Below are 25,811 nucleotides of genomic sequence, written 5' to 3'. Positions count from 1 at the left end.
GCATAAACATTAAAAAGAAAGAAAGAAAGAAAATAAAGTCCACTTCCTATTTTGAAACTACGTGTTCTCCAAGTTGTTTCCTTTTCAGTGTGAACTCTACCATGGTATGGCGAGTCCTGCAGGGTTTGTGGTACTAGATCTATTGAGTAGATCTAGGTGTAACCTAGAAGCTTTTTCTCTCCACCTTTTACCCACTGGGGGATACCATTGTCATGATGGTAAGTGAAGAATGCATCCGATAGACTTGTTGGGGCGGATATGTGGATACGGGTTGTAACAGTTATTCCGTATTAACAACAAACCACAAATCCCCATAGTCAATAAGAACAAAGGTGGACTTCTCAATGCCGGCACACGTCCTTGGGTGGCTGTGCTCCATGGCATCTTTACTCAGGGACCCAGGCTGATGAAACATTATGCGTCATCGTGGCAGAGGGGAAGTGAGCACAGTGAGCCACACGCTGTCTTCTAAATTTGTCACACGTCACTTTTCATGGCAAAATGGAATCAGTGGCCAAGACACTGGAATCCTGGCCAAGACAGTCATCAACAAGTGAAGGAACTATAATCCTCCTCTAGGGAGGGGCTAGGAATATGAGTGAACAATAGAATGATCTTCCACGGAGGGTCTTCAGTTACTATATTATTGTGGCAAGTCCATGATCCCCTGGGCCCAGAACACTCTGGTCTCCTCATAGTACCCTGCAAGAATTCACACACCAAACAACCAATGCTTGCTTACCATCTTTCCTCAGGGAGCGGGGCTTGAAATCCAACCTCTCTCTAGAGGATATCATAATGACAAAATCCCAGTGGCTAACAACAGAAGTCTATTTCTCAAAAGGTTTGTCATGGGTTGGGCATTTGATGAAGGCTGCATTTAATGACTTCTATTGAGTCCCCAAATGATTCTAAGATTGTCTACATCTATCCTGATTGTCCGGGGGGTGCTGTTATAGGAAGCTACATTCAAGGATTACAACGTGTCTTACTGGTTTTTTTTTTTTAAGAAAAATGCGCCTGACCTAACGAATGAACCATTATTACTTATGAGACATAATGTATGTCCTACATCAAACTGGACAATTTATGGTTTATTCCCATGACATTCTGTTCTTTTTTCCCCACATCGTCTCTCAGCTTCAAGTAGTTATTATCAATCTGAAGTCACCTTGCTCTGTGAGGTTAAAAGTGCAAACCCCCCCCAAATGAAAACACATCAGTGGAATCTCATTATTCCATGAGCCCAATAGCCTCAAGATCGCTGTGACTTTTGTAGGAATTTTATGCACTTGTAGTCATTTGTGGTTTTAGTGCCTGATGTTTTGAGCTCATTTGGGTGTCATCTCTACATTCTTCTCCGCTAGTGCAGATACAGACAGAAAACTCAGACCTCTGTCCCCCCCTTTCCCCTATCCTGCAAAAGCCAGCTGCCGCCAGCACACAAGGCACTACTCACTAAAGCTTTGGTGTAGCTCAGCCCCCTCCCACTGGAAAATCCCTCCCAAGGAACCATTTTTTCCTTTCCCGGCCTCTCGATAGGATTCTGGCTTCCCTGGCTTTCCCTTAATTCAATCCCGTTTACTTTATTATACAGAGCGATTTAATTCTTTTTCCTTCTACACTGCCTCAGGCTTGCCTTTGCATAGCTCAAGATTCATTAATGTCTCCATAAAACAAAGGGCCATTTATGCAATACAGAATCATTGGCAGAGCTTTAGTAATTTCTTTCTCATTTTCTCCTACTACGTGGGTGTAAGAAAGCTCTATGGAAATTTATTTTCCTCCTACAGGGAGGCTGAAATGGCTACAGTTGGGGTTTTAAATAACTTTTCCCCTCCTGCTTTCAGGTACACGTGACATCAATTTCTCACAAACTTATTTGAAACAAACTTTTGGTCTCAGCACCCCTTTCCACACTTAAACATTATTGAGAACCCTAAACAAGCTTTGTTTCCATGGGCTTTATCTATTGGTATTTACCATATTGGAAATTTAAACAAAAACCTATAATATTCATTTAAAAACAAAACCAAATCCATTCCATATTAGCATAAATGAGATCCTTTTGCGAAAGACTACATTTCAGAAACAGAAAACCTGAGTGGGAATGGCATGCTTTTACTCTTTGCAAGCTTCTTTAAAGTCGGGTTTAATACAAGGCAGCTGTGGAGCATTCAGCATTTCCCGTGTGGCAAGTCCCACCGGAAAATCCAACCGTGCACCACGTGGGAGGGAATTTAGTGAAAAGAGCATCTTGGTGTCTTGCAGATAATTTCTATCTTGCTGACCAAGCTGTGTTAACCACTGTTTTGACGCTTTCTAGCTGGGCATCCTCTTTAGAAAGAAAACAAACGAACAAAGCAATGAGCCTGCAAATGAAATCTCAACCTTGAGCCAGGATGTAGGAAGAACTCATCGACAAACTTGCGTTTAATTTAAATTACTGTGAGGGTGCCTAGGTGGCTGAGTCGGTTAAGCACCGGACTTCGTCCAGCTCAGGTCATGATTTCATAGTTTGTGGGTTTGAGCCCCGCATAAGGCCTCTGTGCTGATAGCTCAGAGCCTGGAGCCTGCCTCATTTCTGTGTCTCTCTCTCTCGCTCTCTGCCTCTCCCCCACTCATACTCTGTCCCTCTCTAAAAAAAAAATTAATACTAAAAAAATTTTAATTACTATATTTAAGAGGGTATTTAAAAACTGTGCATCAAGGGGCCTCTGGGTGGCTCAGTTGGTTAAGTTCCCCCCACCCCCGATTCAGCTCAGGTCATGATGTTGTGATAGGTGAGTTTGAGCCTGACATCAGGCTCTGTGCCGACAGCTCAGAGCCTATAGCCTGCTTGGGATTCTGTGTCTCCTCTCTCTCTTTGCCTCTTCCCCACTCACACTTTGTCTCTCAAAAAGCAATAAATGTTAAAAAAAAAAAATGAAAAAAACCAACAAGTGTGAGTCAAGGATGAATAGAAACTGGGGATACTTCCGCCCTGGTCTCCATCTGATAAAGTTCCTCCTCATCCTTCAAATCGGCCTGCTCTTGAGTGACACCTCCTCCACTCTTCCCTACCATAAAAAATAACAAGAATGACAACGGTATTAATAGCATTGGTAACTTTTATTGGCGATTCCAAGCTAAGCCACGCCAAAACTTTACACGTGTTACCTCCTTCGATGGCCACGATAACACTAAGCAAGGGGTCCCTGTGATTTTACACATCAGATGGCTGTAGGTTGAAAAATAAAGGCCTTTGGCCTCTGGCTCTATGCCTGGCACACCTGCTTCTACCCCTAGCACGTACTGCATCCGGAGGTCACCGTGCACGTGCTTCTGTCCCTCGCAGGTGAGTCCTTGAGGTCAAGGGTCCAGCTGGGTCGCCTCCAGGGCACCCCAGCCCGCAGGCCTCCGCGCGCGCGCCCGGCCCAATCAGTGAAAAAAATCCAGGGAGAGGGGACCAGCCTCTGGCTTCTCGTTTCTCTCGCTCCCTCGGCCCACGCACCCCAAGACGGACCTCTCCCTGCAGCCAAGCCCCCCGAACTTCACTGGGAGGCGAAAGGGGCGCGGGTGCGCGTGCCCGCAGGGGTCCAGGCCGCCGCGGTCGCGCGCGGGCAGAACCCGGAACCTTTCTCCTCTCCCCGCGGTCACCCCGCGGAGGCCGGAACCTTTCTTCTCGGGTCGCGCTGGCGCGCGGCGGGGGGAGGCGTGCGGAGCCGGAACCGTCCTCCAGCGGCCGGCCGGGCGCGCGCCGCCGTCGCAAGGTGCTGACGTGGGCCGGCCGGGAAGGGGGTCGGGTGTGCGGGTCGCCATGGCGGTGGATATCACGCTGCTGTTCCGGGCCAGTGTCAAGACGGTGAAGACGCGCAACAAGGCGCTGGGAGTGGCAGTGGGCGGCGGGGCTGACGGCAGCCGCGACGAGCTGTTCCGCCGGAGCCCCCGGCCCAAAAGCGACTTCTCCAACCGGGCGCGGGAAGTGGTGAGCTGGTTGCTATGGGAACCGCGGGCTGGCGAGGGGGGCGGGCCAGCGAGGTGGACCCCTAGACCCTCACCCAGGCCCCTGTCCCGTAGTCACTGGGAGAAGGGGAAGCCTGGAGAGAGTGGTGTGAAGTGGGGGGCCCGGGGGTCGGTCCCAGAGAGCCGACAGCTGTTTTGGGAAAGGAGCAGCCTCGTTTGGAGGAATGGGAAGGCGTGTCTGGGAACTCTTTTCTGTCGCAGCACAGACCAGTGTGTTTGCCTCTAAAGTTTGCTCGCCTGTCTCCCTCCCCTTCCCCTTCTCGGCTCAGTGAGAGTAAAGATCATAGTCATGTGACCTCCTCGGCTTGCCACCTGCTGTCAGTTAAGGGCCCAAGCCAGGGATCAGTAGGTCGTGATACTGGTTTAGGATAATCTTTCACAAACACCCTGTAACAGTCATCTAAACTACTTTCTGTTCCCCGAGCACCGTAGGCTTTTGTTCAGGAGAGCAGCAAACTTCTTGAGGGCAGGAGCAGTGACCTCAGAATCCCCAGTGCCCGACTCCTAGCACCACTGAGTCAATGTTTTTTGAACGAATGAATGGATGAGTGAACAAACGGTTGTCTTTTCTTCCTCACCGGACAGGACACTCTCTGAGTGGAGAGACAGTATTTTTCCCTGTTCACTTTTGTATCCTTGACACCTGGAGCTTGAAGCTTCTACCGTTCCGTCTGTCCCCCTTAGGAAATAAAAGTACAGAATCACAAGAGGAGGTTCAGAGATTTGGAGGGGGCAAATGAGGGGTCCTGAAATGTAAACGTCATTAATTTCACAGTGAATCACTTCTCTTTGGCGTCCATTCCGATCCGTGCCTGGTAGACACTCAGGTAGTTTTGTTTTGTTTTTTTTTAATTATTTTAGGGTTTATTTATTTTTGAGAGAGAGTCAGAGTGTGAGCATGGGAAGGGCAGAGAGAGGGAGCCACAGAATCCGAAGCTGTCAGCACAGAGCCTGATGTGGGGCTGGAATTCACAAACTGTGAGATCATGACCTGAGCAGAAGTTGGATGCTTGACTGACTGAGTCCCCCGGGTACCCTGACACTCAGATAGTTTTAAACGAATCTACACGTGCATGATTTATCGTGGGCAGTTTGCAGAGGGTATGCAAGGATCAAAAGGGGGATTGAGCCAGGTCAATGCAGTCAGTCCATCGGCGAGCACCTCCCTTCCGACCAGCACCTCGTTACAGTAACACAATTTAAAAGGAATAGTGGGGGGAGACAGTAATAGAACAAGTCCTACAGCCTCGTAGATCCTGTGTAGGCTCCGGAGGAGGTGGTCAGTTCTACCCGAGAGCAGAGCAGGGCTCTAGAGAGTTGGTGATGCCTGAAGTATATCCTGAAACAGGAGTAGACAGTGTTAGTGCAGAGGGGGTGGAGGATGGTTTCTCAAGAGAAGAGAGGCACTAAGACGTGGAAATAGGTGACTTTTAGGCTCAATTTATGTGTGCTTGATGCACGTCTACCTATGAAGTTACTTACCAGTTAGATAGGAAGGACATTTCACATTTCTTTTTTTGGAGAAACTTATTATATTGTCTGACCTCCAAATGATGATGACTGTGCCACTTTGCAGTGTTATTGTTTGGATGAGCATCTGAGTGTGGCTGGAATGTGGGAACTTTGCAGGCAAGCCGGTGTTACGTGGTCGAGAGAGCACTGGAGAAGGAGCCAAGACACCACGAGGTTGTCTTATCCCTGCAGCTATCCGCTGTATGAAGGTACCAAGCGGATTTTATGGCTTTAGTTTATTGACCCGTAAAGGTTCCCCTTTTCCGCCCTTCAGACAGCAGAAGACTTGAACTGCATTGATCCCCTGTTTATAGCAGATCAGAGGAGAAGCTTCTCAGGTTGAAATGAGAGGAAAGGGAACCGGGACCTTCTCTCTCTGCCTCCCCCATCTGGTTCAAGCCTTCCCGAGGTTCCTCAGGTAGAGTTGTGGTATGCGAAGCTCACGGTTTGGGGTTTGGGGTTTGGGGAGGGTCCTTTCTTACTCCGAAATCGCTGATTTGTTAACATTGTGCTAACTTTGGACGCTGTCCGGGAGTCGGGGATTCACAGGTGGCGGGCCCAAGAGGCGCCGTGGGGATGGCAGGGCTGATGGAGGTGTAGGCCTTAGGCCTTTTCCCCCGGAGTGGTGAGAATGTGCACTAGGCTTTTGAATGAATGAGCCTTTTTTTTTTTCCTGTTTTTTTATTTATTTTTGAGAAACAGCACGAGCAGGGGAGGGTCAGAGAGAGAGGGATTCACAGAATCTGAAGCAGGCTCCAGGTTCTGAGCTAGCAGTCAGCACAGAGTCTGACGTGGGGCTTGAACCCATGAACTGTGAGATCATGACCTGAGACGAAGCCAGACGCTTAACCGACTGAGCCACCCAGGCGCCCCTGAGGGACACTAACAGGTCCCTGGGCCGCTGAATCTCTGTTCCTGGAGGTAATTAAGCAGAGGGATGACTGCTTGTCAGAGGTGTTTGAGAAGAACGTCGCGCATTAGTCAGAGGGTCCGACTGCACGCCCTCGAAGTTCTGTTTCGGAGGTTTGGTGGTGCGAGTGGGTGTTCGGCTTGGAGAGCGGTCACGTGGGTACACGGGCTGCGTCATTCAGGACTCCTGCCCCTCCCGACCTAGGGAGAACATGCATTCTTTCGAGGAAGTTTGGTTTTATGTTGTAGTTGTTTGGTGTATTACCTCGTGTCCTCGCAGCCATTCCCCACACACCGTCCTCCCCCCAAATTTAGTGTAGAGCAGGTGAGGGGCTGTCCCCGGCTCCTGCCACACCCAGACGTGTCAGAGGCCGCCTGTTGTTTGTTTGTCTGGGATTCTTCACATGTCAAAGTCGGGCCAGTACCAGGAGCACGTACTCTGGTTCGGGGTTCGCTCTGGTCGTCAGACCTCAGGAAGAGGAGCGGGTTGCGGTACGCCTCCCGTCGAATGCCTTCCTCGAAGCACTCATGACCGTTTCTGGGATGCACGTGACCAGTCTGTTCTCGTTCTTGTCATCCCTCGATTTGGACAAAGCACATTCCTGATGTTAGTTTTCCATCTCACCGAATTGTCCCAGAGGTTTTATCAAGATCAGTAAAACTGTTGAAACTAGATTTTTAATTTACCCCACAGGCTGGTTTTGTCATCATTCCTTTTTTTTTTTTTTTTTAATTCTTTAATGTTTATTTATTTTTGAGACAGAGACAGAGAGCACAAGTGGAGAAGGAGCAGAGAGAGAGGGAGACACAGGATCCGAAGCAGGCTCCAGGCTCTGAGCTGTCAGCACAGGTCCTGATGCGGGGCTCGAACCCGCAAACTGCAGGATCATGACCTGAGCTGCAGTCAGACGCTCAACTGACTGAGCCACCCAGGCGCCCCTGTCGTCATTCCTTTAAGTGTTTAACTTTTATGCTCAATTTTGTTGAATTCACGTATACTCAGTGCCTGTCTACCTGTTAAATTACAGACAGTAATAACATTCCTGTCTCGGGATGTGGAGCCTGCTGTAGCTGAAAACCTCTAAACGAAGATGACAGTGTCACAGTGTTGCAGTGGGAACCTCGATATGCCATTTAGACTGTGAGGCGAGGGTGGGGGACCATGGGAGTGGACTGAGCCCTGGGACCTGGATTCAGAAGACATAGATTCGGACCTGGGTTCTCCTACTTAGAACTGAGCGAGTCCTCTTACCCAAGTCTCATTTTTCACTTCTGTCCCATGGGCGTGCTCAGACCCTTCTGAACTCATAGGCTAATTACTGGCATCTTAGGAGACTGTGTATCATAGAGAACCGAACTGATTCTTAGTTCCCCTTTGCCCCCGACCTTCGCCCCATGTAGGCCATCCAGGCGTTTTCATCAGTGGCTCTGAGCTGTATTCCCCAAACCGTTGAGCTTTCCCGTACTCGCCTTTCTTTCTCGCAAAGGGGAAACAAGGAAGCGCACAGAGGAATCTGGACATCTCGCGCAGGTGCGAGTGGCACTGGCCGTGGAGACGGCAGCACTGCTCTGTTAAGGTGACACTCTCTCAGCAGCAGTGGCACGTGTGTGGCAGGCAGGCAGCTGTCCCTCACCCTCCCTCCCTGTGGCCGCGGAGGCCGGTGCCAATTCCCCTGTAGATCTTAGGGCTCAGAGTCCTTTGCATCGCTGTGGCCGAGGCAGCCGAGTGTTGGGCCTGACACTCAAGCTGCAATCTGTTTGGCATCCTGCCTGATATGTGCTGCCAGAATCTGTGTGCTTAAAGCAGAACCATGGACTTTTCTTGTTAAATACTTGAACGGATCTTGAGTTTGTGTTATTCAGGCTTCTCATTTTGTCAGTGAGAGAAGTAATCCCCAGCTGAGTGACCTGACTTGTTCAGAGTAGCTGAGTCACAGGACTGAGCCGGAGGCGGAAGCCAGGTCCTTTGACCCTAATATAATGCTGTTTCCCACACTAGGTCCTCACACCTTAAATTTCCACTCTAATTTTAAGCCAGAAAGTCTTTGGCCTTTGAATGGCAGTGAGCTCCTTCTTGTCTGGATAATGGATTCATAACTAGATACTGAATGGGTTCCGGGCGGAAAGACCTGAGTTTGAGTGACCTGTACTTAGTGTATGGACTTGGGCAAGTTACTTAACCCCCTTATCCCCCTTTGTAAAATAGAGTAAATAATAACCTTTAAAGGTTGTTACACAGATGAAATGAGAAAAGGTATGCATGTGCCGGCATCAGTGTGAATTCTTTTGGTTGCAAGTAACAGTAACCTGATGTAGACCCCCCTGAGCAACACGGGAACGCCCTGGCCTGGCTCGTCCTCCTGCGAACACAGGGCCCAGAGCTGCCGGCTCTAGCTCTTATCCATAAAACCCCGGAGGGACTCTCATTGGTTCTGCTTGGATCCGGAGCCCTCATGATGGCCTTAGGGGGATAAGGTTCTTCATGTGGCCAGGTCATATGTCCACCCCAGTGCGTGGCCAAAGGTGGGTGGACACTAGGACTGTCCCCTCTCTAGAACCTCGGACAAGGGAGTGCTCTGTAGGGGTGGGCAGGGATGGCGGACGGGCAACACCCACTGAGCCCTTCCTCACGGCACCTTGCACCGAGCTGCCTGCTTGTCTCCAGCTCTGTGCGGAAGGAAAAATTAGAATTGTGGAAGACTGTAGTGACAGGCTTTTGGTGTGGGCCTGTGTTTGGGGGTGCCTCATAGTATCAGCTCTTCCCTTTATTACTGCTTAAAAAGTTTTTTAAATGTTTATTTTTGAGAGAGAAAAAGAGAGAGAGAGTGTGAGCAGGGGAGGGGCAGACAGAGAGAGAGAGAGGGAGACTCAGAATCGGAAGCAGGCTCCAGGCTCTGAGCGCTCCGCACAGAGCCTGAAGAGGATCTTGAACTCACGAACTGTGAGATCATGACCTGAGCTGAAGTTGGACGCTTAACCGCCTGAGCCCTCCAGGCGCCCGTCTTACTGCTTTGTGGAGGTTGCAGAGGCCGGGAGAGCGCCACACCGGAGCCAAGACCGTCTGAGCAGCCCGGTGGGGCCCAGGGGCCTCGGGAGCCAGTGGGAAGCCCCGAACGGTGTGTGGCCCCACGTCTGTAGAACAAGCAGGCAGCTGCAGGATCTTTCCGGGCCTCAGTTTCCACTGGTTGCACTAAGAGCTTAGACTACATGATTGCCGGGATTTCTCGTAAGGCAAAGATAGTCTGATTCCACCTAAGTCATAGCGACCCTGGGCTCTGGGAATTCTGTGTCCAGATAAGGCACGCGGCTGGAGTTTTCTTTGTTTATTATACGTTGCTTTTGTGAAAGCTACAGGTCTTGTTTTCATTTAGCGTTTTTATGGAACTGATTATCTTGAGTTTGTGGCTAAAAGTCAGAGTTCTTAGAGTGGCCTAGATCCGGCCGCTCTGGTCCCTGCTCGCTCTCTGACCTCCCCTCCTCCCCTCCCTTCCTTTTGCTCCAGCCCCCCCCTCCACCCCTTTGCTCGTTTCACGTGAACTGTTGGGTCCACTTTAGGACCTTCGTGTCTGTCGTTCCCTCCGTGTGGAACACTTTCCCCCCGATTCTGTGTGGTTTGGTCTTCAGGGCTCTGCTCAAGTGTTGTCTCAGTGAGACCTTCCTTGACTGCCCTGTGCAGGGCAGCATCCTTTTCCTGTCCCTTGCTGTGCTTTGTTCTTTTCATTATCCCGTGTGCTGTGTCCATTCGTGTATTGTGCACCCCCGCGAATAGAAGGCTCGCGAAAACAAACCCCTGAGTCCATGGTTCTGGACCGCAGAGGCACACCGGTCCTCAGTCAGTGTTTCTGGAGTTGATGAAGACGTGTTCATCTACCGTGTCACTTGGCTTCCGGTTTTGGAGCTAGTCAATATCTGTGCGCATTCCAGTTCTAGAAATGTGCGATCCCAGTAGGATCCCCTGATATTACACAATGTGAATTCCCACTTAATCCAGTGTCTGGAGTAGACATTAAATAGTTTCTTTTTGTCATATAACTAAGATTCGGCTCCTGTCTCCAGAAGTTTATAGTTTAGTGGAGAAGCAGACACAACTGCTCAGGGCCGAGTGACGCGTGCAGCTCTCTCTGCACTGATCCCCCCGGTCCTCCATGATTCCTTTGAAGCCACACGGCCGACCTCGTGGGCCAGTGTAGTGGCCCAGACCTGGAGCTGGGAGGGACCGCCTGGGTCATTACCCAGAGGAGCTGGAAACAGACTTGATCCCAAGGGCTAAGGGTGATACTTCCTAAACCGAGGAGTTCAGTCAAGGGAATGTTCTAAGAAGCAGTATCAGGGGTCCCTGGGGGCCAGACGGACTGGAGACATGGCCAGGCGGCACAGGGATAGATCGGGACACAGTGCAGGTGTAGAATGCAGGCTGTAAACAGAGCAGGAGGTTTTTTTGAATCATCTAGACTTTTTCTTTTTTAATACAGAAACCTTTTTGCAGATGAAATAAGGAGCAGCGCTGGCTGAGGCTGGGGTCAGGCTGGGAAGAGAGACGTTGCTTAGCCAGCCTGTCACTCCCCTTTCCTCTCCTTGAGGAGCCCCTGGGGAAGCAAACCCAAGACTCAGAGACGCAGGTGAAAACCACGGCACGAGTGTTCTCCAAGGCCTCTTCTAGCTTTACGGTGCTGTGTTTGTGGATCGTGTTAACCGAGTGTGCCCGAAAGCAGAGCCCCGAACTGGAGACCTTCGTGGTAGGCATAGCCCCGGGGGTTGCCCCTCTGAGCTTTCCCCAGAACGTACGAAGACCGCAGCCTTTGAAATTCCCTTTATTCAATAGTTCCTCTACTCCCTCCTCCTGTAAGCACTGAGCACCTAATACGTGTCAGGCACTGTGAGGACACCAAAAGCTACGGGGCCCGTGTCCCAGGTCTTCAGAAATACAGAGGAAGGAACACTAAATCTCCTTGAGGGCGAGCCAGCGGAGTATCAGCCTGGGCCTTGAAGGCCGAGCGCTATTCCACCAGACAAAGCAAGGGCGCTGGGTCACATGCCCGGCGGAGGGAAGGGGTGGGCAGGGGCTCTCCTGCACAGCGGCAGGGTGATGGGGGCGCGGAGGCAACACTGTGGTGGTGTCCTTCCTGGACGAGGCCTGGGTGAGGGTCCGAGTGGCAGGGGTGAGGCTTCACTGGGCTGCATAGAGCAGGGGGGCTGGAGGGCCACAGGCCACATCTGGCCTGGTACCGATTTTTTTAAATAAAGCTCATTTATTTATTGTGAGAGAGAGCGAGAGAGAGCACGGGCACATGGGGGAGGAGCAGGGAGAGGGGGAGAGGGAATCCAGAGCAGGCTCTGCCCTCAACCCAAAGCCCGACGTGGGCGGGGCTCGATCTCATGAACCCTGAGACCATGACCTGAGTGGAAAGGCAAGAGTAGGACGCTTCCCTGACCGAGCCACCCAGGTGCCCTCTCTTGCCCCCTATGTTTGTAAATGGGTTTTGCCAAGATGTGACCGCCTTCTGTGTCCGCGGAGGCTGCGCACTTCTGTGCTGCGGAGGTGGGGTGTGTGCAGAGGCCTGCGAAGCCCGAGGGGTTTTCCCTCCAGCCCTTCAAGGAGAAGATACAGTTTGTGTTTTAAAATACCCACTAATATTGGGGGTGGGTTCGGAACGTAACAGGACTGACCTAGAAGGGCCAGTTAGGTTGCGGAAGTCGGGAGGAACGGGGGGCTAGTGGCAGCAGGAGTGGACGGTGTGGATCCACGAAGGAGACGTATCAGGGGTGCAGGAAGTGGGGTCACAAAGAGGAGGAAGTAGAACAGTTCCCAGCTTTCTGGTGGAAAAGCGAATAGACATCACAACAGTTTCTCCCCCAAAGTTAGAGTAGAAGGCCAGTCATTCGTGCCTTCTTCTTTCAGTTCGTTTTAAACATTTTTTTACCTTTATTCATTTTTGAGAGACAAAGCCAGAGCGCAAGTTGGGGAGGGGCAGAGAGAGAGGGAGCCACAGAATCGGCAGCAGCTCCAGGCTCTGAGCTGTCAGCACAGAGCCCGACGCGGGGCTCAAACCCACGCACTGTGAGATCATGACCTGAGCCGAAGTCTGACGCTTAACCGCCTGAGCCACCCTGGCGTCCCTTCTTCTTTCAGTTCTCAACCGTAGACATTACACCCAGGGAGCCTAATGGACTTTGGAGTTTCCTTACAACAGCAAGTGGTGGGTAAGTCCCCAGTGGCCGTGCTGGAGAGCGTAGCTGCGGCCCAGTGGGGCCCTCCCGCTTCGTCCTCCTTCCGTCTTGGTGATGCTTGAGGCTACAAACTAGGCACCTGGTACCTACGGTCCGCCAGCCGTGGGAGGTGAGCGGTCGGCTCCCGTCCAGCAAGCCCTGGGCTGGGCCTCGAGGCGGTGAGAGGTGAAAGGAGGCAGGTCGGCCTCCTCGGGTGCATGTGGGGGTGGGGCTCCTTTCGGGGCACAGTTCTTGTGCACAGTTCTGTTCCCCCAGTTGTGCTTCCTTCGTTCCTCAAAGAAACTCATCTTGGTGGTAGTGATTGTATCACATCTCAGAGACAGGCCGTTGATTTTCTCATTCATCCCAAGGAACATCTAGAATGGGTCGAATCCTTCCCTCCTTCCTCAGTTTCTAGTTGGCAGGTCACCACAAGTTTAGTGTACCTGCGAGGACAGGACTGCTGGAACCGGTCCCCCGAGGATGACTTTTCAAAAATATTTTATTTATTTTTTGAGAGAGAGAGTGTGAAAGCGGGAAAGGGGCAGAGAGGGGGACCGAGGATCTAAAGCCGGCTCTGCACTGACTGGGAGGCAGCACAGGGCCCGATGCGGGGCTCGGGCTCACGAATCACGAGATCATGACCTGAACCGAAGTTGGATGCTCAGCTGACTGAGCCACCCAGACGCCTACTGAGGATGACATTAAAAAAAAATTTTTTTTTAACATTTATTTATTTTTTGAGAGACAGAGAGCAACAGAACATGAGCAGGGGAGGGGCAGAGAGACAGAATCCGAAGCAGGCTCCAGGCTCTGAGCTGTCAGCACAGAGCCTGATGCGGGGCTCAAAGCAGTGAACTGTGAGATCATGACCTGAACCGAAGTTGGATACCCAACCACCTGAGCCCCCCCGGGTCCCCTCTGAGGGTGACACGTTGATGAATTCGCCTGTCCAGGCCCTGGCTGTCTTACGGACTTGAGAGCCGATTAGTCAACATGCTGAGGGCAGACCGTCTAGGAGGATGGGTCCCAACCGGGCCCACGTCAGCTTGTGTACACAGTTTGCTCGTTTGTTCGGAGTGCTGTAACTGGAACTCAGGAGGATACAGATTGCGGAAAATCAGTCCTTCTGGGGCTTCTGCTTTAGGCTGGGGACTCTGTGAAGGGCTCTGCATACCTGACCTCATTTACCTTTTGTCTTTTGGTGAGGCTAGAAATACAATATTGTTAAGTGAGTTTCTAATCTTTATACATGAATAATCTGGTTCTGGAATTCATACAAACTTGATGTTTGAGGTTTCTTATTACATGGAAATCCACATGGGCTCCCTCTGGTGGGCAAAGTCTCGGTGAAATCGACAGTGGTTAATTGTGGATTGTCTATGAAAAACTTATTCTGTTGAAGACATACACGGTTTAAAATTGACTTCAAAAAGGGCCCCTTAAGAACCAGTGTAAACGAAAGTGAGTAGACCAGAGGAACGGAAGGGTGGTGGGTTGAATGGGCTCCTAGAGCTCAGGCAGGAAAAGCTCGCGGTGCAGTTGCATTTTTAAATTCAGTAGAACTTTCTTCCCGACTTCGAAATGTGTGAACACTAGACTCTGCTAGCTCCCGCTTGCCCCAGTCTAATGTATGCGTGTTTGTCAGAGCTTTCTGCTAGAGCACTTAAACTCTCCTAAACCGAGAGAGTAAGTCTTCACTTCTCAGTACTGTCCACATTCTTATTCTCTTCTTAGTTAGATGATCAGAAAACCCCCGTAAACAATCACTTGCCTTTTATTCTCTAAATACAAGTGACAGACTGCAGCACATCTTGACTCCAGAATTGAGACAGGAATGAGAAAGCGTAGGTTTTGTATTATAAATACTCTTGGACTTTGTCATTGGTTAACTTTGAGATCTTAGAGAACTAACCTCTTTTTGGTTTTTCTCATTTTTCTTATTTGTTTAATGGGGAGCCCTGGCTAGATAATCCTTAAGGACCTTTTCGACAGGGTAGTTCCAGGATTCAGCGCTCTTCTCTCTGAAAGTCCAAGAACATACCTTAAAATGCAGCAGCAGCTGCTCAGTCGGTGCCTTGTCACTTCCCCCTGAGTTCCCACATCCTCATCATTTTTCACATCGATGAGAAAATGAGTTTTGTGTTTCACAGCTGGCGTTTGGTATGTTTCCACAAATGCATTTGATTTAATAGTGATCATATAGTCTTCTTATAATGGGATGCTATAAGTGAGATATGTTTCTGAAGTTACTAATTATTTTAAAATCTAACTATAAAAGCAGTAAGTGCTCGGGCTAGTGGAGCATGTGACTCTAGATCTCAGTGTTGTGAAATTGTGCCCCATGTTGGGTGTAGAGATTTTTAAACATAAAATCCTTAACGAGCACAAAAAGTAGTACGTGCTCATTGAACAGAAGAAAGCACACAATAAAGTTCACATATAATACTCTGGCCGGGAGTAATCGCCCCTCTTACAGCCTTGGTGTGTGTCTACCTGATGTTCTTCCTGCTAAACAAAAAGAATTTTTCTATGCTGCTGTTAGGTAGTCTCTCTTTTTTTCCCCGTTCTTGCCTTTTTTCCTTAACAGTGTATTGTGATCATTTTTCTATGTCAGTATATATTCTGTGTCCAGTTTATTTGGCTGCATAGCCATTAAAAATAGTTTCACATAAGTTACTTACCTGGACCCCTCCTGGAAGATATTTTGAGCTGTTTTTAGTTTATCACTGTTTTATTTGTTATTATTTTCTAATGTTTATTTTGAGAGAGAGAGAGAGAGAGAGAGAGAGGGAGAGAAGGAACAGGGGAGGGGCAGAGAGAGAGAGACAATCCCAACCAAGCAGGCTTCGTGCTGTCAGCACAGAGCCCAACACGGGGCATGCACTCATGAACTGTGAGATCTTGACCTGAGCCAAAATTAAGAGTTGAACCCTTAACCGACTGAGCCACCCAAGTGCCCCTAACTTATATCTATATTAAACAACTAGTATATTTTTTACCAAATTTGTTTCAAATTTATAATTTCTTACAAAGATAAAAAATGCAGGGACGCCTAGGTGGCTCAGCTGGTTAAGCGTCCACCTCTTGAGTTTAGCTCAGGTCATGATCTCACAGTTTGTGGGGTTGAGCCCCGCCCACCTGACAGTGTGGAGCCTGCCTGGGATTCTCTCTCTCCCCCTCCGCTTGCCCCTCCCCTGCCTGCTCTTGAGCATGCGCTTCCTCTCTTTCAAAATAAATAGACATGGAAAAGGTAAAAAAAATAAGTCAATTCACTTGTTTTCTGCTTCATTTTTTTCTCAAATATAAAATAAGTGTAATTTCTTTAAAATATTTCAATATCCTAATATTGATCAAGGAAAATTATCCCTAATGTTTTTAAAGGGTTAAATATGTTAGAATTTAGTGCCGGACGACTATAGAAAGGGGCAGGTGATAGGGGAAGTCAGAAAAGCTGCTAAGTGGGAGCAGAACCATGAAGAGCAAGTGAAATTGAGTAGGTGGTAGATGTCAGTGACCAGAAGCGGGCAGATTGGGCCCCTGGGGCTTCTTTGTCCGCAGTGTAAAGTAAACCCGGGGTGGGGGGGGGGGGGGGCCTTATGGCCCCACCACAGAGGCCTCTGGAGCTTGCCTACAACCCAAGTAAATCAATGGCCATCCTAGATCCAATTAATGGCCACTTGAAAGCCAAGGAAAACATTTACAGTAGTAACAAAAAGCAATTCTAGAAACAACCTTAATGAGAAATGGAAATGTCCCATTTGAAGAAAATTTCAAAATTTTGTCGAGAGGTGCGGAAGACTTGAATAAACAGAAACACATATCGTGTACTGGAAGGGGAGACAGAGTGTTATTAAGACATCAGTTATTCTAAATTAGTTTGCAGGTTTAGGGCAGCTTTCATGAAAATTCCAGCAGAACTCTTCTGAGAGGAGCCTGTAAGTGGTCCTGAAATTCACCTGGAAAAAAGGACGTGTGAGAACAAGTTTTGAAAAGAGGTAGAAGTGTGTGTGGGGGGGGGGGGGGGGGATACTAGTCTTGTCAGATGCTAAAACATTTTAAAGACAGAAAATAATATATGTGTTTGTAGATTGATCAGTGAAGCGTATTCGGCTAGATGTGTGTGTATAATGTCATCTTGACAAAAGAGGTTTTGTAAATCAGTGAGGAAAAGGAGGCTTATTCAGTGATGATTTGGGGGATAATTAGCACTTTGAAGAAGTTTTTTTGGGGGTCCTCATCTCTTATTGTACACACATTAAAATTTATTTGTAGGTGAATCAAAGACTTCATTGTAAAAGCAAAACTGAAGAAAATAAAAATGAATATGAGGGGTACCTGGGTGGCTCGGTCGGTTAAGCGTCCAACTTCAGCTGGCGTCATGATCTCACGGCTTGTGGGTTCGAGGCCCGCATCAGGCTCTGTGCTGACAGCTCAGAGCCTGGATTCTGTGTCCCTCTCTCTCCGCCCCTCCCCTGCTTATGTTCTGTCTCTCTTTAAAAAATAAACATTAAAACAATTAAAAAAATGAATGTGAATATTTTGTCTTCTAGAAGTGGGAGGTCTTTGAGTTTAAAAATTAGCAGCAGTAGTTTCAGTGATGATAAAGGCGGTGATTGTGAAGATGATTACTGACAACTATCACAATTACTCTATGAAGAGCCGCCTGGGCAGTGTTCGCAAGCACAGCGAAGCTGTTAGGGAAATATGGCACCCTGAAGAGTAAGGCATGGCCTGAGTGAAAGGGCTGATCATTTTAGGTTAAAAAAGTTACCTGCAAAACCAGATATAATTAAAACTATGTATACAGAATTAATAAAAAATCTCTAGGTATGGAAATCGTGATCAGAAGGGAATACACCAAAAGTTAACCATGGCTGTTTCTGGGAGATGGGACTCTAGGTGATTTCTTCAGCTTCCACCATCCCAAATTTCTTTAGTGAGCACATATTTCTTCTGAAATGAAAAGTAAGGGGTTCCTGGGTGGCTTAGTCCGTTAAGCGTCTGACTTTAGCTCAGGTCATGATCTCAGTTTGTGGGTTCGAGCCCCGCATTGGGCTCTGTGCTGACCTCTTGGAGCTTGGAGCCTGCTTCCGATTCTGTCTTCGTCTCTCTCTCTCTGCCCGTCCCCCACTCTCATCCTGTCTCCCTTTCTCTCTCAAAAATAAACATTAAAAATAAAGATTTAGAAAAAGTAAAACTCCCAGCAGATCAATTTTTATTTGCCGTGGTAGGAAATGGAGAAAAAGTAATATCTTTTGATTAGAAAAATCACGAATAAGCAGTATCTGATTATATATTAAATGCAGAGCCGCGGGGTCCCTTATTTAAAGGAAGTCTGCAGTCAAACCTTTTGTAAAGTGAGTAATTTTCCTGTAAGTCAGCTGGATTTTCAATCAGACTTTCTTAACCTGTACAAGAAAATCATCCACAAATGTTGCACTGACGTTCTGCCTGTCTGGTTGTCACTCTGCAAATCAGGAGCCATGACAATCGCTACCACTTGTTGGGCACCTGTCCTACCTGGCACTGTGCTCAGAGCGCAGTAGCTTAGTCGACCGTTTTTAAGTTGGGCTCCTTTGGCCTGAAGAAACCGAGGTTCCAAAGGTTCAGTGGCCCGCCCAGGATGGGGTCGGTGTGAGCACCGCACCGGGTCCCTAGGACTCCCTGCTGCGTGTCCAGGCTCTGAGCGCACGGGCCAGCTGTGCACACAGGCAGTGCTGTTCCCGGCCTTGGCGTTCCCCAGGTCAGAGCTGTGGCGATTTTCTCCTCGGTGTGTTGTCACGTCATCTGCTCTCTTTAGGAGCACATTTTGGTGCAGAAATCGTATGTATTTGAAAGTCCCTGACTCGCTTGTGGGGAAATACATCTGCCTTCAAACTGAACTTTTTTTTTTTAATTGACAGTTACCTAGTGACCAACCATTACCCCTAAGGCAGTGTTGAGGTGTGTTTTTGGGGAAAACGGAAGAAGGTTTATGGTTTTAGATAGTAAAATCACTGAGAAGGAAGGAGACCTAGTTTTTACAGTATAGATATTTGAAAAATTGTTAATTATGTTCTTTTGTCTGGGGCACCAGTTGGCTGTTTTGTTTATTCATCCCGTAGTTGGTCCCGCGGAGGACCGCAGGGCTGAGAGCACTTCGGGATCGCCCAGGTGAGGCAGGGGGTCAGCCTGTAAAACCACGCCAGCGCTCCGCCACTGGCTCGGGGCTTGCCCCCGGGTGGCTCCAGAGGTGAAGTGGCTTCCCCTCAGAGAGACTGAGCTGGGAGCCCCAGCGGCCGCGCTGGGAGCTGGGGGATGAGGCCTTGACACGGAAGGCCTGCTTCTGCCACGCTGTCTTTTAGGGCGGTTGGGAGGATTGAGTGAGGTCCCGTGCCTAGAGCTGCTAGCTGATACGCATTCAAATAAAGCGATACTTTGTGACCCGCATATATTTGTTGATATGAGTTAGGAGGCGTTTAGATCACTATTTAGGGTAGAAAGATGAGAGAGGCTTTCATTTGGCTCTCAGATGCTTACCTTCTAGAAGGGGGCATTCATTCATTCATTCAGTGAGTATTTATGGAGCATCTGTTACAGGCTGTGCGCTGTTTTTGGCACTGTGGATGGAGCAAAGACAAGACAGAATCTCTGCTTTGGTGGAGGTTATAGTCTAATGGGAAACTTCTAGTAAATAAGTAAACATACATAAAATACTTGGGTTAGTGATAGGTACACTCCTAAGTGTAAGACATGTTCATAATTCTAGAAATCTTCAGTAGAGAATTGAGAGGACACAGATGACTGGGTTAGGTTGAGGGGAGACTTCGTGGAGGAGGTGACCTTTAGGTGGGCCTCGTAGATTTTGCACACGCAGAGGTGGAGGAAGGAGAAGCAGGACCGAACACATGAGGCCCCGAGGGAAGGGAGGGACGGGAGGGCAGAATCCACGAGAGGAGCTCAGTCGAATGGAAGGCGGGTGAGAAACAGGGACTGGAGCATGCTCTGTCTTGTCCTCTGGCCCTTCCGGATCCATTCTCTACCCTCGCCACTCTGCTCTTGCCCCAGGAGGCTGATTTTTATGGCAAGCTGGGCTGGGCTTCCTTGTTCTGAGCGGGTTCAGCCAGGGGGAGGTCCAGCAAGAGACTGGAGAGCTAGAAGAGAGAAGGGTTCATCTTGGATCCACAGTCCATGACTCGGCCCTAGACAGCCCTAGAATTTTCTCCTGGTGCACATCAAGCGTCCTGTGGGGTAGGACGGGGTTAGTCAGTAGGCCAGTACCAGCTGGTAAGGACAAGATCATGTTGCAGCCATTTTCGGGCGGACCCTGAAAGACAGTGACCCAGGGAATTTCTTCCTGTGGGCAGACCCTTGTGCAGTTCATCTCTGCCTTTAACGTAAGGTGGTTTTTCTAGGAGAGACAGCTTTCTCTCTCTCTCTCTCTCTCTCTCTCTTTCCCTCCCTCCCTCCCTCTCACTTTGGGAGCTCAACACCGCAATAGGGAAAAGTCAAGTATTTCAGACGCAGACACATTTTCTCTGAGTGACTTGGCAGTCCGTACTTCTCTTCCAAATATGACCTGAAAGGTTAGAGGTGGTAAATGGTTCTCACGGCATTTTGACTATAAATCTGAACTGGAAGAGAGTCTGTAACCCATTATCAGATTCGGAACCAAGCTGCCTTGTCCTTCTCCTGTTTCGGTTTCAGTGGAAATGTGTGTTTTTATTCTGTCAGTGCACAGTTTACATACCTAATATACCTAATATTTAAAGGGAGTTATATAATGAATACTTGATGTGAAAGGGACCAGTTAAATACTTTAACTCCAAGGGATTCCATTAAAGTAATAAGGAAATTACATTTAATTTTAAATGGTAGAAAGATTTTTTAATGTTATTGCTATTAAGCATCTATTATACACACTCAACCCAATTTTTTTTTTTTGCAAACGAATTCCCAAAGCAGAATTCATCTTTATACAGGTGGAAAGGAAATATTCTTGCAAAATAATATAGTTTGATGTCATCTTCTTTGGAGAGAAGCATACTTTTCCAAAGAATAGAATGTGATGGTTGATTGGAAACTTTTGGAGTTACAGGCTCTTAGTTCTACCTCTTGAAATAAGAAAATATATATAAATGGGTCCCCAGATGAAGGCATGGTGGGGTATTTTATAGTCCTAATTGACTCCAGACACAGAGGCTGTGATTTGTAAGCAAGCAGTGACAAGAGGAAGTTAAATCAAAATTAAATTAAGGGAAAGAAGGAAAAAAAAAGAGATATCAAGGAGAGGTGATGAATTTTCTGAAAGCTTCTAAATACCTATCTGTGGGTAAGTGGGGAATCTGTGACTGTATCTCAGTCATGTCAAAAGATGAAATCTGGAAACATTTCGTCCTAAAGAAGATCTTTTCTCTTTTTTTGAAAGCCTTTTTCACGTTCATTACTTGGTACAGTTCAGTCAGTACGGGCATGTTTGCTTCTATACTTTTCCATGAGTCAAACTGGCAGCAGAAATCAGTGTCTCCCATGATACCCATGAAGCGGTATTCTGGGAGGGTTGGTTTTCCTGTTTGTATTTTGGCGTTTTGTTGTTGCAGCTTGCGCAAAGAAAATCCTTGGAATGAGAGCCTGCCCGACGCACGTCCACGCCGCCACGCCCAGCACCGTTTCGGCCGCCGCGTGTGTCAGCCTCCCTCTCCCGAGCGTCCCCCAGCCGCTGATTCCCAGGCCGCAGGGGCCAGGGCCCGGCTTCCACTCCCCCTCGCGGCACAGAGCGCTGTGTGGGCTTGCACACGTGTTTGCGGAATGGGTTCAGTGAGGCGGTGCCTGTGCTTCCTGGCGTTCTCACCCATCCTCGTCCGTGTGGCTTCAGACTCGCCATTTTGAGGCCGACCTGTGACGCAAGCGGACCGAGCCCTCCGTCCCCCTGCGCCCGGCCACCGTGCGGAAATGCTGCTCCCGTCACGACACTTTGCTCCGAAGCATTCAGTCCTGCTCACCCCCCGCACGATGAGTGGCCGTTTGGGCCGCGCTCAGAGGCCCTTATAAAGCTGGTCTACCCACGTGTCCGTGTCTACACCCTGCACTTCCCGATCCCCCGGCAGTTTTAACCCGCCTCCTCCATGTGCAGCCTCCTCTGCTTTCTTGCCTCCTTTTTTGGCTCCTGCAGTTTCTCTTGCTCAGACGGCTCGCTCCCCTTCAGTGACTCCAAGTCTCCCATCCTAACCTGCACATTCTCTCCTCTGCTAGTCTCTTGCCTCTGAAATCAAAGCATTTGCTGCCATGTTACTCAGTAAGCAAGGAGCTCTGGCCGGGCAGCCTTTGCGGTGCCACTCTGTGTTCTCATTTAACGACTGCATCCTTGCCTGACTTTCCAAGTGCTGTTGCGCCGTCTCCCAGACTCTCTTGCTTACTTTTGGGGGTGGGGATGGAAGAGGAGAGGGGGAGTCTGATTCGATGCTTCCCGGTTTTTCCCTGGCACTGCAGCCCCGAGACAGGGCCGCTCCCCCGCCACCCGTCCGCGCGGGCCCACGGCGGGGATTCGGTTCGCGGAGTGTGAGCGAGCGACTGGAAGGCCTTCTCAAGGACGTGTTTACTAGTTCGACTGAGAGCTGGGATAATGGACGTAGGTCATTTTCCATCTTTTAAAAGCCATGAAAACGCAGTGTTTCATTTAGCTTATTTTTCCCGTCGTTAACGGTTCTCCCTCCAGCACCTCTCCCGGCCGCCCGCCTCAGCCTGGCGCTGAGTGTAAACCGGCCTCCTCTGATTCTCTTCCCTGTGAAATTGGAGAGCAGCTGTTTAGTCACCTCCTTGTAAATAACCCTTCACCAAGTCAGATTGCCTCTAGGACTTGCTTTCTCCAGATTAAATTATCCCAAAGCCTTTTCTTTTGCTCATAAAGGCCTTTTTAAAAAGAAACATTTGTTATTTTTTTTATTTCTTTTTCTAGCTCTTTGTAAAACTTTATTCTTTTCATAACGGGCTCCCAGGCTCCCCGCCACGAGGGCCTGGTCAGCGCTGCCTGGCGTGGTGGGCACCCCGAGTCTCTCTCTCCTGCGTGCGGGGCGCCCTGTGGCCGGTTTCCATCACCCCTCAGGTTCAACTTGCTGCCCACTCTCCCCTTTGTTCTGCCTCCTCTTTCTGTGCATCTCTTCAAACGTGTAGTTTGAGTTTCTCCCCATAAACACTAACTTACTGTGCCAGCGGCCTTATGGCTCCAAGTTAGACAGCCCGGTGCGAGTTAGCGCCGATGATCGTGGGGGCGTGTTGATTTGTAACACTGACGAGCCTGGTGGTGTGACTTCACCTCTGGCACGGACGGACCCAGGGGCCACAGCGGTGTGACCGGAGGCCTGGTTTTCCTCACTCTCTCTGTTCTGCCGTTCACGGTGTTGGCAGCTCCCTCAGGGCACCTCCACGCTCTGGCTTCCCGCTAGCCAAAGCTGCAGGACTTGCAGACTGCTTGCTCACACCGCTCTGTCCAGAGGAAGGGGGGGGCTCGGCCTGTGTAGTGTCCATCAGAATCTCGGCATCGGCTTGTAGGCCTGCCCTCAAAGCCATCCCGTCTCCAAAGGGAAAGGACAGCTGCTCAGTTGGGCCTACTTAGGACCCAGCCCTGCCGCTGGGGCAGTGTTCCTTGCACCCAATACGCAGAGCTGGGAGTAGAGGAAGAATGATTTCAGGGGGCTTTGGGAGCTGTTTCCAGGAGGAGGAGAGCGGCGGGTGTGTGTGGCCAACAGTAAAGGCCCTCGCACTGGAGATGGGCCCTTTCACCCGGCCTTAGGTGTTAACTGTCACTCTGAGCGGAGGGTCTCTCTGAGAGTGGGCCCTTCATTTCCTTACGCACCGCTCACTGAGCACCCGGCCCGCGTCACGCGTGCGGCTTCGTGTTGGGCATACGCACGTGAGGGCGACAGTCCCTGAGTTGGAGAAACTCCTGGTCCAGTGACGGGAGAGCCCTAGAGGCACATAATTAAGGCATGTTGCCAGAACTGTTGTTACCAAAGTCTGTATGGTCAGGAAGGTGGAAGTGAAGACCTCTTCACTTTGGGAGGGGCGGAGCGGGGAAGGGCTTCACAGGAGACGGGAGTCTGGAGCCGACCCTTGAAGGAGAGAAGCACGGGAGGACATTATCCGGAAGGCCATGGGAACTAGAAGTCTCAGCAGGGGACTGATTTGATCAGGTGCAAGTTTTAGAAAGATCCTCCTGCTGGCTGCGGGTGGACGCAGCAGAGGGGACCCCTGGCGCTGGCCAGCCCTCACGTGCCCTCCAGACGCAGTCAAGGCCTGAGCAGAGCCGGTGACCATCGGGACAGAGGACGGAGTCAAGGTCTGTTTGACAGGATTTGGGACTTGCTAGACGTAGGTGAAAATCAGTGGATTCTAGGTTACTCTGAGGTTTTAAATGTGGGTGACTAGGTGGGTGGTCAGCATGAGTGCGGTTTTATCATTTTTTGAGGCTTGGCAAGGGACACACATTTGGCAGTTGTAAATACAGACGTGGACCTCAGGAAGTTCTGAGCCAGAGATGCAGATGGGAAGACGGCGGAGTATAGGCCAAGGGCGAAGCCTTAAGGACGGAGCAGAATTGCCGGAGGGGAACTTCACCATGAGAAGAGGGCGTCAGGGAAGTTAGACGTGCGGGTCCCTCCTGGAATGGACCTCTTCTTACCTTGCTGACTGGAGCGTCACCTGAGATGGCTCGTGTCATGGTGGTTTTGAGCATGGACTCTGGCTCTGCTACCTACTGGTGGGTGACTTGTGGGTAACGGGAATAAAGACATACCTAATTTTGGAAGATTAAAGGAGTGAAGCACTTTGAAAGTACTTGGCACGTAGGAAGTGTGATCAAGTATTTGATAAACAAACACAGAGACTAATAAACATGTGTGCATGCCCTGATCGTGTGTCTCTCCCTGTCTCTGAGCTTCTGTACCACTGGCCAGTGAATCCGAAATCCAAGAGTAGTTTATTTGCATTTAAATAATTTACTTGTCTGAAAACTCTGGTGGTTCCAGTGCAACAGTGCAAGTATCAGACTTCTTTAAGATTTTCCAGGTTATTTATTGGATTATTTTTTTCTATTGGCTGTTAATTTTACCTCTGACTTTGAAGCGACTTTGATTTTTCCATACTTGACATATTTTTAAATTATTCCTGATACCTCGTAGCATACACACACTCTCTCTCTCTCTTTCTCTCTCTCTCTCTCTCTCTCTCTCTCTCTCTCTCTCTTTTAATTTCCTTCCACAGAGTGATTCCTAAAGTTCTGGAATGCTCTGTTAGTTGCTCCCCCGCATTTTGGCCAGTTACTGGCATGATACTTCTAATCGGGCTGCTTTTCTCCTCCATCTGTAGGAATTGGCAGTATTTTCAACTCCTCTCCATTATGGTCAGGAATATGAACTTGCTGTCTTTTCTTCTTCCTCTTTCATTTTCCCACGTAAATGTCCTGAGCCACTGATTAGATCTCTGTGCCCACAATAACATAAGCAGGCACGGAGCTGAAATCGGATTTATCAGAGTGTGTACAGAGTCTGTTCCCCTGTGAAGGCTTTTCAGAGTCTAGATTATAATAGAACGGTGCTCAGGGTGTGAGTATGTTGCCGAATCTCTAACACTCGTTGAACTAGACATCATGTGTGTTCACTTTTAAATTTAACTGGGTGGGTCACTTTTTTATTTATTAGGAACACAAACACTGATGGCAACAACCGGCATGTGAAAGGAAAACAGGCGATAGTGATGAAAACCATTTAATGATTAGTGAGGAAACAAATATTGCTTAATGAAAATAAAAACCATGTCTAAAGGGCCTAATGCTGACTTTTGGAAATATAACCATGTTGCGGTCTGTTGTGTACCCTCTGTCCTGTACAGTAGATATTGTTTAAAATTGCTTGGGAACTGGAGCTTGCAATTGTGAGCCTGGAATGTCCTGCAGATAATTAAGTTGTGGTCAGGCTTTGGAAAAATAAAAAGTTCTCGAACTATGATTTTATAAACATGCTACAATAACATTTCTTTATATTTAACAGTTTCTTATAGAAAGCTGATACTCTCATGAGGCATTGATTAAAGGTAAAACATCAAGAAAGAAAAAATATTAAATTAAAACTTCACTTAGGATGTTGACAGTCAGCTTGTAATATTAAACAGATGTGTGTGTTCCTGGGGATGGTCTTCTTTCT

At 48.9% G+C, this 25,811-nt stretch overlaps 1 protein-coding gene across 1 annotated transcript in view; it reads left to right on the top strand.

Annotated features, from left to right (window-relative positions):
• The first annotated feature begins 3,721 nt into the window (after positions 1-3,721).
• The window catches only part of STX18 (syntaxin 18), a 113,328-nt gene continuing 91,238 nt past the window's right edge, over positions 3,722-25,811 (top strand). The window contains exon 1 of the mRNA XM_029948748.1: positions 3,722-3,967. Within this exon, the coding sequence (XP_029804608.1) occupies positions 3,800-3,967 (168 nt within the window). The 5' untranslated portion in view covers positions 3,722-3,799. The remainder of the gene's footprint in view (positions 3,968-25,811) is intronic.

The sequence above is a fragment of the Suricata suricatta genome, chromosome 1 (genome assembly GCF_006229205.1).
Source record: "Suricata suricatta isolate VVHF042 chromosome 1, meerkat_22Aug2017_6uvM2_HiC, whole genome shotgun sequence".
In the NCBI taxonomy this organism is placed as follows: domain Eukaryota; kingdom Metazoa; phylum Chordata; class Mammalia; order Carnivora; family Herpestidae; genus Suricata; species Suricata suricatta.
Note: the sequence above shows the minus strand (reverse complement) of the source record. Positions and strands in the feature narration are given on the sequence as shown.